Genomic DNA, 10449 nt, shown 5'->3' with positions numbered 1-10449 from the left:
TGTGTGTCTGCCTCTGCCCCATCCGCCATCTTGTGTGTGTCTGCCTCAGCCCCCATCCGCCATCTTGTGTGTGTCTGCCTGAGCCCCATCCGCCATCTTGTGTGTGGCTGCCTCAGCCCTGGCCGCCATCTTGTGCATCAACCCAGTCCAGCTCTGAAGTGAATGTGTTGCTGTTTTGTCAGCAGTCAGGGTCAGCACCAAAAACACCAACACCAGCAGGACAGTCTACAGGGAATGCCAAGACTGGGCTCAAAGCAGCCTGTCCTAACTTGTCACTGTCCTTTACCCATGAACAAGTCCCCATGGCCAGCCATAGCAAATGTCTAACAGCAGCTCCATCAGCCACTTCCTCCTGCTGGCATTGGCAGACACGAGGCAGCTGCAGCTCCTGCACTTCTGCCTCTTCCTGAGCATCTCCCTGGCTGCCCTCCTGGCCAACGGCCTCGTCATCAGCGCCGCAGCCTGCGGCCACCACCTGCACAGCCCCATGTTCTTCTTCCTGCTCCACCTGGCCCTCAGTGACCTGGGCTGCATCTGCACCACTGTCCCCAAAGCCATGCACAATTCCCTCTGGGACACCAGGGACATCTCCTACACAGGATGTGCTGCTCAGCTCTTTTTCTTTCTGTTCTTCATCACAGCAGAATTTTCCCTCTTGACCATCATGTGCTACGATCGCTACGTGTCCATCTGCAAACCCCTGCACTACGGGACCCTCCTGGGCAGCAGAGCTTGTGCCCACATGGCAGCAGCTGCCTGGGCCAGTGCCTTTCTCTATTCACTGCTGCACACAGCCAATACATTTTCCCTGCCCCTGTGCCATGGCAATGCCCTGGGCCAGTTCTTCTGTGAAATCCCCCAGATCCTCAAGCTCTCCTGCTCACACTCCGACCTCAGGGAACTTGGGCTCATTGCTGTTAGTGCCTGTCCATTTTTTGGCTGTTTTCTGTTCATTGTTTTCTCCTATGTGCAGATCTTCAGGGTTGTGCTGAGGATCCCCTCTGAGCAGGGATGGCACAAAGCCTTTTCCACCTGCCTCCCTCACCTGGCCGTGGTCTCCCTGTTTGTGAGCACTGCCCTATTTGCCCATCTGAAGCCCCTCTCCATCTCCTCCCCATCCCTCAATCTGGCCCTGTCAGTTCTGTACTCAGTGATGCCTCCAGCCCTGAACCCCCTCATCTACAGCCTGAGGAACCAGGAGCTCAAGGATGCCCTGAGGAAAATGATGCCTGGATCTTTTCAGAAGCAATAAACTCCCTCTTTCCTGCTCCAGAGGCTTCAGAATACAACTCTTCACAGTCTCAGACATTTTTTCCTATTTGTATATTTTTTCATTGGGACCTTTCCTGTTTCTTTTTCTCGTGTTACTACTTTGTGATATCACATCCCATTTTCTGATGTCACAGACTCACCTTCTATGAAGTCACAGCTAGCTCTGTGATGTCACAACCCATTCAATGATGTCACACTACTCACTCAGTGATGTCATGCAGCCACCCTGGAATGTCACAGCCCAATCTATGACTTCACAGCCCTATGATGTCATATAGCCACAGCAAAATGTCACATCCTGCTCTGCAATGTCACACACTCCCCTGTGATGCTGTAGCTGCTCAATGACCTCACACAACAAACTCTGTGATGTCATAGCCCAATCTGTGACCTCACACAACCCACTCTCTGCTGTCACAGAGCCCCTTTGTGACATCACAGCTGCTCTGTGGCTCTGTGACATGGATTAGAGCAGATTTTGGCCATTGTAGCTCCAATTTTCCTCGGATTTCTTTCTCTGTGTATCCCAACCCTTTTTCTAGCTTTTCCCCAGAAATCCCAGGAATCTCCCAGAGCTTGGGGACATTTTTGGGTGTTGAAGTGCAGATTTTGGGTATTTTAGTGCAGATTTTGTATGTTTAGGTGCAGATTTTGGGGCTCTTGGGCCACTTCCCATGCAATTTTAGAGCAGATTTTGGCCATTTTACAGCCAGATTTTCCACAGATTTTTTTATTACTAGTCATTCCCAGCCATTTTTCCCAAGTTTTCCCCCAGAAATTCCAATAATCTCCTTAGGTTTGCTACCATATCTGGGTGGTTTTTTGCAGATTTTGTGTGTTTAATACAGAGTTTGGGGCTCCTGGAGCCAGTCTGCATGAAATATCTATTGTGAATTTAAGGGATTTTTCAAGGAGCTCTACGAGGCTCCTGTACTAGATTATTGTGCTGTCTTTTACTGAGCTCCCTGATAATGGTTCTGTTGATCAGTGAAGAGGATTTCACACTGAGGGGCAACAGTGCAGCCTGTTCAGTGGCCCAGCAGCCTCTGGGGGAAAAACCTTTTCCTGAGATCCAACCCAAAGCTGCCCCGAGTCAGCTCCAGCCGTTCCCTGCAGTCCTGTCCCTGGGCCCCAGAGGGAAGAGGTTCCCACAGCCCCCAGCCAGGGACCCGCTGCCAAGGCTGTTGCCAGGGCAGCCAGGGCTGGCACCAGCTGTGATGCTCGGTTTCCCCGGGCCGGGCTTTAGGAATGGGATTCCTCAATTTCCTGCTCCTGCTAAAACCGTGCCGCCCCTCACTGCCCTCCAGCCTCCCACTGAAAGTAAAAAAGGCAAAGACTCCAGGCTTGGATAAGAACAATTTACTGGGCACCGCAACAAGAAAAGGAACAAACAGGAACAGAAACAACAGAGATAAGAGAAGGGGATAACACAAACTATATACAGGGAAATTACAACCAATTACCAACTGGCTCACCCAGCAACGTACTTTATCCTGCATGGGAAGGACACCCTTCTCCTTGGGGGAGAGAGAGAGTCCCTTCCCTGACCCCAGCAATGACCTGATATGGGATCAAATACAATGACAGGGCCATGGCCAGACCATGACGTTCTTCAATCCCACCTCACATCATTGCCAGGGGCAGGGAAAGGGACAGGTTTCCTCCCAGCATGGATCACAGTGCTTGTGGGTCACCAGGGTTCTTCCCAATGTGAGTCCTCTGATAGGGGATGAGGTTGGAGACTCAAATTATGCTCTTCCCACAGTCAGGACACTCACAGGGCTTCCCTTACAGGTGACTCCGTTGATGCTTGGTCAAGTGAGAGCTCTGAGTGAAGCTCTTCTCACACTGAAGACACTCGTGGGGCCTCTCCCCAGTGTGGATGCGCCGGTGGGTGACGAGGTTGGAGTTTTGCTTGAAACCCTTCCCACAGTCGGGGCAGCGGAAGGGCCTCTCCTCTGTGTGAATCCGCTGGTGCTGGAGGAGATCTGAGCTGGTCTTAAACTTCTTCCCACACTCAGAACACTCATAGGGCCTCTCCCCAGTGTGGCTCATTTGGTGGATGATCAGCTGGGACCTCTGGTTGAAGCCCTTCCCACATTCCCCACACTTGTGTGGCCTTTCCTCAGCGTGGGTGTTCTGGTGGCAGATCAGATTGGAGCGCTGGCTGAAGCTCTTCCCACACTGCACACACTTGTAGGGCTGTTCCCTGGTGTGGATCCTGTGGTGGCTGATCAGGTGGGAGTTTCTGCTGAAGCTCATCCCACATTCCCCACACTCATGGGGCCTCTCCCCAGTGTGGATGCGCCGGTGGGTCACAAGGTGGGAGTTGTGCTTGAAGCCCTTCCTGCAGTCGGGGCAGCGGAAGGGCCTCTCATCAGTGTGAATTTGCTGGTGCCTCAGGAGAGCTGAGCTGGTGTGAAACCTCTTCCCACACTGGGGACACTCGTAGGGCCTCTCCCCAGTGTGGATCCTCTGGTGTCTGATCAGGTGGTCTCTCTGGCTGAAGCTCTTCCCACACTCCAAGCACTTGTGGGGCTTCTCCCCATCATGAAGCTGCTCATGGACCAGCTCAGAGCCCTGGCTGAAGCTCTGTCCACCTTCCTGGAATTGGGTGGGTCTTTCCTCCTCAGAGCCCCCTGAGATGGCTTTAGAGCTCCTCCTCCTGTGGGATCTCTGCGGCTTTTCCTCCCTGTTGGATTCTTGTGCTGTGGATCCGCTCAAAACAGCCTCTTCCACGAGGTTCTGCTGTGTGGATTTGTCCTCCCTGGTCTCCATCCTCAGCTCCCTGTCTGGAGGAGGAAGGACAAGGAGAGGATGAGATTTGCCTCCGTGCCAGAGGGAAGGGGAAGGAGTTTCCCCCCAGTCTATCCCCGGCATGAAGGCGTTGGCAGCAGGGTTGTCCTGCAGCCAGGGGCCGTGCTGGGCTGGGAGATGGAGCAGGAGAGAGGGGGAAAGGGGCACTGACTTCCTTCTCACCTGCCTGGCTGTCCCGGGGCATCTTCCAGTTCCTTGCAGCCTAAACTTAAAAATTAAGAATTAAAACTAAAAATGCAGTAGTAAAAAAAACCCCCAAAACAACAGACAGAGTCAGAATACAACCTGACACCCAGTTAGGGGTGTTGGTAGCAGTCCAATCAAACTGGTGCGGCAGTCCTCCTGGAGTTACACTTGTGGTTTTCTTGAAGCAAAGATCTTGTAGAAGGGTGTAGTTTTCCTCTGAAAATCCAGTGATGGTGCAGATGGGTCCAGTGCTCCTCTGGGAATCCAGTGGAAACAGGCTGCTTCTGGTGTGGTAAATATCAGATTATATCCAGATAGGAATGCTTGGCTCCTCCCTCTGGGTGAAGCATCTCCCAATGGGATGATGTTATTTTATCAGTGATGCAGTGAACATCAATGGCCCATTAACAGAAGATAAGCCCCTGGAGGGAGGATGGGTTGTGGAAGAGATAAAGAACACTGCAACACCTGGTTTTAACAACTGGCCTATTAACAGAAAATAATCCCTGGAAATATGAGGTATGGGCCATGGAAGAGATAAAGAATACTGCCCCACCTGGTTCTCACAGATGGCAATAGAATACATTGTTTTGGTTCCATCTTGGATTGCATTCTCAGAATGGGCTCCAGGCTCCTTGCCCAGGCTCTCTCCAGAAGACGCCCAGGCCAACGCTCAGCACAGAAAAGCCCCGGGAGCAGCCCCAGGCTGGCCCTGGGCAGGCTGGGGGCAAACAGCAGGGCTGGGGCTCTGCAAGGGCCCTGGGGGAGACGGGAAGGAGCAGCAGAGCAGGGGCTGATCCATCCCCACTGCGCTGGACACCCCAGGGCAGCGTCCCAGAGCGTCCTCATGCACCTGCCAACAACATCCCCCCTGGGCAGCCCTGGCCTCTCCCCCAGCTCACACAGGGGCCGCATCCTTGCAGGCACAGCCACGGCAGCACTGCCTCAGGAGCCCCTGTTTGCACTGCCCAGAGCAGGCCTCAGCACCCCCATGCTGTTGGGGTGGGGAGATGAACCTGAGGCAGCACAAATGCCATCAGCCCCTGGGGCCAGGAAGGGCTGGGCCACAGCAGGGAAACCACTCAGCTTTGGCGTGGCCTCTCAAGTCACACAGAGAGTTTGTTCCCATCAGCTCTGAGTTTCCTGTGCCTCTGCAGACGTTGTTGCTCAGAGCCAGGGCTGCCTGGCAGCCACCCCCAAACTGCCCTCAACATTTCCTTTGCTTCACCTTGGCTTTCTTTACCTTTCCCTGGAAAATATTTCTTCCTGTGGCCTTCCCTTGTTCCCTCCCCTGCAAACAGCCCATCCCTGGTTGTCCTTTCCTCTCTGGCCCCACTCCCCATTGCAGTTCCTGAGTTGGCACCATGGGAACGTCCCTTGGGGAGCAGGATCATCCTCCAAGGGCTTCAGGAATTGTCTGCAGGCTCCTGCAGTGCCTGGGGCTGCTCCCTTGCCAGAGGCACCCCAGGCCAGGGGGGCACATCTGGGCTGCTGTGTCTGGCTGTGGGGCTCCTGTTGTGGGCCATGAGGAGGAGCTGCAGAGGCTCTGCAGGACTGACAGGATGGGCTTTGGGGCTCTCAGGAGAAGCTGAGGGACCTGGGCTGCTGCACCTTCTGAAGAGTAGGCCCAGGCCTCATCCTGACACTGCTGCAAGGCTGCTTTCAGAGAATCACACAATCAGCAAGGCTGGAAAAGACCTTGGACATCATCAAGTCCAAGCTGTGCCCTGACACTGCCTTGTCTCCCCTGAGCCTCCTCTTGTCCAGGAGAAAGAAGCCCAGCTCCCTCAGCTGCTCCTCACAGGACTTGTGTTCCAGAGCCCTCCCCAGCCTTGTTCCCTTCTCTGGACACGCTCCAGCCCCTCCATGTTGTTCCTAAATTGGGGGGCCCAGAACTGGACACAGCACTCGAGGTGCTGCCTCAAGCAGTGCCCAGCACAGGGGAAGAATCTCTGCCCTGCTCCTGCTGGCCACACTGTTCCTGATCCATAGGAGTGCCAGGGCTTGGATGAGGGACATGGTGGGCAGGGCCTGGGGACAAAGTCGAATTTCTGTCAGCCATGAAGGGTGTCTTGGGATTTCTAATAAAAATAAATGAAAAAGTTTATTCTATTCCATCTTTTGGAACCTGGTTGGGGAGGTGTTTTTTCTTTATCTGTTGTATCTCCAGGAGGGAGGGTGCAAGTGCCTTTCTGATAACAAGCCAGCTGTTAAAACCGGGCGGGGCATTGATTCTTATCCCTGTTCACCCTCCCATTCCCTCCATGGGGATCTCTTCTGTTAATGGGCCATTACAGCTCAGCAATGACAGTTAAAAAAATTTTTTTGGGTATTTTTGAATTGTTTTGGTAACAGTGTAGGGATATTTAGGAATAATTTGGGAATGTTCTTGGGAGTATTTTGGGGACATTTTGAGAAGATTCTGGAAATATTTTAGGAACATTTTGGAGACATTTTAGAAACATTCTGTGAATATTTTGGGGGCAATTAGGAATATTTTGGGGATATTTTGATGAAGTTGTTGGCATATTTCAGGGACATTTTGGGAATGTTTTGGGAACATCCCAGCAATATTTCGGGAACATTTGAGACATATTCCAGGGATATTTTGAGGATATTTTGGGGATGTTTTGAGAAGATTCTGGGAATATTTTGGGAATATTTCAGGGGCATTTATGAACCAGTTCACGCACATTATTGGGATTTTTTGGGAAACATTTCAAGGACATTTTAGATACACTCCATGAACACTTGTGGGAATTTTTTGGGAATATTTCAAGGGATTTTAGAAACATGCCATGCACATTTTTGGGAATATTCTGGGGACAGCTTGGGGAATTAGAGTATCATTCCCCACACATTTTTTGGAATTTTTCTGGAATATTTCGGGGACATTTTAGGCACCCTCGCTGCAGAACTTTGGGAATTTTTTGGGAACATTTCTGGGGAATTTTCTCTCACCTGTCTCCAAATTACCCCAAAATATCCACAAAATTACACAAAAATTACCACAAAATTCCCCAAAATATGTACTCACAAAATGCCAAATTTACCACAAAACATCCTCCAAACTTCTCCCAAAATTACACCAAAATTAGCCCAAAATATCTTGAAAATATCCCTAGAATTACCCCAAACATCCACAAAATACCCCAAAATATCCAAAAAATTACACCATGAACCTCAAATTACCTCAAAACATCCCCAAAATTACCCCAAATTAACCCAAAAAATCTCAGCAAAATTATCTCAGACCAAAATTAGCTCAAAATAGTCCCAAAATATTGCCAAAATTACCCCAAAATATTCCTCAAATTTACTCCAAAATTTTTTGAAAATAACCCCCAAACATCTCCTAAGTTACCCAAGGGGGTCTGGGAGGTGGGGGGAAAGAGAGGAGGAGGGGCAAAAATAGGTCTGGGGTGTCACAGGGGGATTTTGGGGGGTTCTGAAGGTTCCAAAATGGGTCTGGGGGTGTCCCAGGGGGGTCCTGGAGCATCCCCAAATGGGCCTTGGGTCTCTGGGTGTCCCCAAATGGGTCTGGGGATTCCCAAGTGTGTCCCACCCAAGTGTCCTCACATGGGTCTGGGACAGAGTCCCAAGGGGTTCCAGAGAGGTTTTGGGAGTCCCCAAATGGGCCAGGGGTCTCAGAGGGTCCTCAAATGGATGTGGGGGTGTCCCAAGGGGGTCTTTAAGGAAATTGGGGGTGTCCCAAAGGGCTCCTCAAATGGGTGTGGGGGGGTCCCAGGTACCCCCAAAGGGTCTGGGGTGTCAGGAGTGCCCCAAATGCGTCTGGGGGAATCCCAGGGGAGTCTTGGGGGTCTCAAGTGTCTCCAAAATAATCTGGGGTCCCCACGAGGTACCCCAAATGGGTCTGGAGGTGTCCCAAGGAGGGCCTAGAAAAGTTTGGGGGTGTCCCAAGAGGGTTTTGGGGGGGATCCCAGTGAGGTTTTGGGACTCCCCAAATGGGTCTGGGGGTTCCCAAGTGTCCCCAAAAGAGTCTGGGGTCTCCCAAAGAGATTTCAGGGGCTCCCAGGTGTGTCCCAGGTGTCCCCAAAAGGCTCTGGGGTCTCCCCCCCTTTACCTTGGGTCCCCTGGGCAGGGGCTTGGGCAGGATCTTTCCATCACTTGCTACACTTGGGACTTGGCCCCTGCTTGACAAAAAGGCTGATGGAGCTCACAGGCTCCTTCCGGAGAGCAGCTGGCCCTGCAGGATTCCTCTGTGCAGGAGAGTTCCTGCAGTCACAGACTTGCTTTTGATAAATATCATGGCCTGAGCATGGAGTTGGCTTTTTCCCTGCAGTGAATTTATTATTCTGGGTTCGTTTTCCAAAACTCTCTGTCAGAGAGGGCTCACTGAAATGATTTCTCTGCTCCCAAGACATCCAAATTACTTTCTTTTGACATTTTTTTACCCTTTTCCCTCTTTGTTGTTTATACAAGAGTTTGGTTTTCACTGTTGAGGTGCAGGCTATCCCAAAATATGCCAGGACTTTGGAGGAGTGGTTTTATGGAGATGATGGCTCTGGGCTGGGAGCCACACTTCCCAGCTCTGGCCCCAACTTTAGTACCTGCTCTACAGAAATCAACGTTTTCCCAAACAGACACCTTGGGTTTGGAGTTCCCCAACTGGAGGCCATCAAATGCTGCTCTTCAGAGCCTGCACATCTTCCCCCTAAAACCAGATGGAGATAAATGGATCAAATCTTTCCATCAATCTCTTTCAACACATCACCACCTCAAAATAGAAAATCCTACTGCTCCTAAGAGAATCTATTTCCAGCTAATACCTCTTTCCCACAATGAAAATAATCTGATGATGTATTAAAAAGGTTTTTTTTCCCAAAGCATCGGCCTTCAAATTTCGTAAGCACTACCACTGATAAGAAAAAGATAAGAGAAGCAATAGGAAAAAGTTCAAAAGCAATGACTGTAAATTTTCTGAGTCATTATGGAGTCAAAAGGACAGGTACCAGATTTGGGGTGAATGAATGGCCCACTAAACTTCCAAAAATTTTTTTGCTGAAAAACAGATTTTCACTTTAAAATAAAATTATTTTTAAGAAAATAAAAGGAAGGTAAAACTGACAAAATTAAGACCTGTAAAACTATCAATGATTCTGTTGTCCCAGCTTTCCATTTGATTTATTCTTCAATATTTTTTTCAAAAAAATCAACACAGAGCCTCCCAGCAGCAGTAATCTCCTGTGACACAGAAAATTATGTTGCAATCAGGAATACTTTCAAGGGCTGCAGCCCAAACACATACCTGGTTTCAAAGGAAACAGTGCAATTCAACTACCTACAGGTACTAAACAGAGCTGTGGGGTTTTAATTGTGGGACACCGTGATGGCAGGAATAAGACCTTTCTTACATGAAAGGAGATGGAAAAGAATACTGTTGAAAAAATGCTGATGAGGACTTTGAGAGATCAAGCTCTAAGTGACTGTGGTATTTGACACCTTTAAATTACCTATACCCCCTTTCAGATAATCTGGAAAATCTTTGAGGCTGATTATGGGCTGTGATAAATTTATCTGAATTACACTTTTCAGACATTAAGCATTTATAACATACTGATAAAAGTCATGTAATGAAAACAGTACTGAGGAAGAAAACTGCAAAATCATCAGAGACAAGCATATGCCCCTGCAGAAAACTAAAAAAAGTTCTCAAAGTTAAAAAACCTTTACTGACATGGGAAGAAATAAAAACCAACTTCATTCAATTTTACACTCTTGAATGGTTCAAATTCAAAATTCAGAGTATAGGTTGGAAAATCAACCAAGAAAGTCTGCTCTGGTAAAATTCCTGGAGTTCAACAAGCACCTAGAGACTTTCAGCAATACATCCACAGGTTTTGAAAACCAATCCACAGGGACTGAGAAATCCAGAGACAAGTCTGTTCCAGTGGCTTTGCAGCCTTTGCTGGAAAATCCATGGCCAGCCCCAAGGCCCTGCAAGACCTGGTTATCAACCATCTCAAATTCACACCCTCAACTTGCAGCTGCTCATTTCCCCAGAAAGTGAGTTCATTTCTCTTCAGTGCATGCACAGATAGTCATGGCAATGAAGCATTAAAGAGAAGAATATCTCCCAAGGACAATCAGACAAGTAAAAACTACTGCAGAACTCCAAAGTGAGGAAGTGCAGGCTGGTGCCCGAGCCAGTCT

The 10449-nt window shown here is 49.6% G+C and overlaps 1 protein-coding gene across 1 annotated transcript; it reads left to right on the top strand.

The window, feature by feature from the left end:
- Positions 1–319: 319 nt before the first annotated feature.
- On the top strand, positions 320–1354 carry LOC310918368 (olfactory receptor 14J1-like; the record flags this gene model as incomplete). The annotated part of the gene is made up of 1 exon (XM_083877228.1): positions 320–1354. The coding sequence occupies one exon, from the start codon at positions 320–322 to the stop codon at positions 1250–1252; it is 933 nt and encodes a 310-aa protein (XP_083733354.1). The 3' UTR covers positions 1253–1354.
- Positions 1355–10449: the final 9095 nt, after the last annotated feature.

The sequence above is a fragment of the Zosterops lateralis genome, assembly GCF_965231275.1.
Source record: "Zosterops lateralis genome assembly, chromosome: 23".
NCBI lineage: Eukaryota > Metazoa > Chordata > Aves > Passeriformes > Zosteropidae > Zosterops > Zosterops lateralis.
The sequence above is the reverse complement of the archived record's forward strand: the minus strand, read 5'-3'. Positions and strand labels throughout refer to the sequence as shown.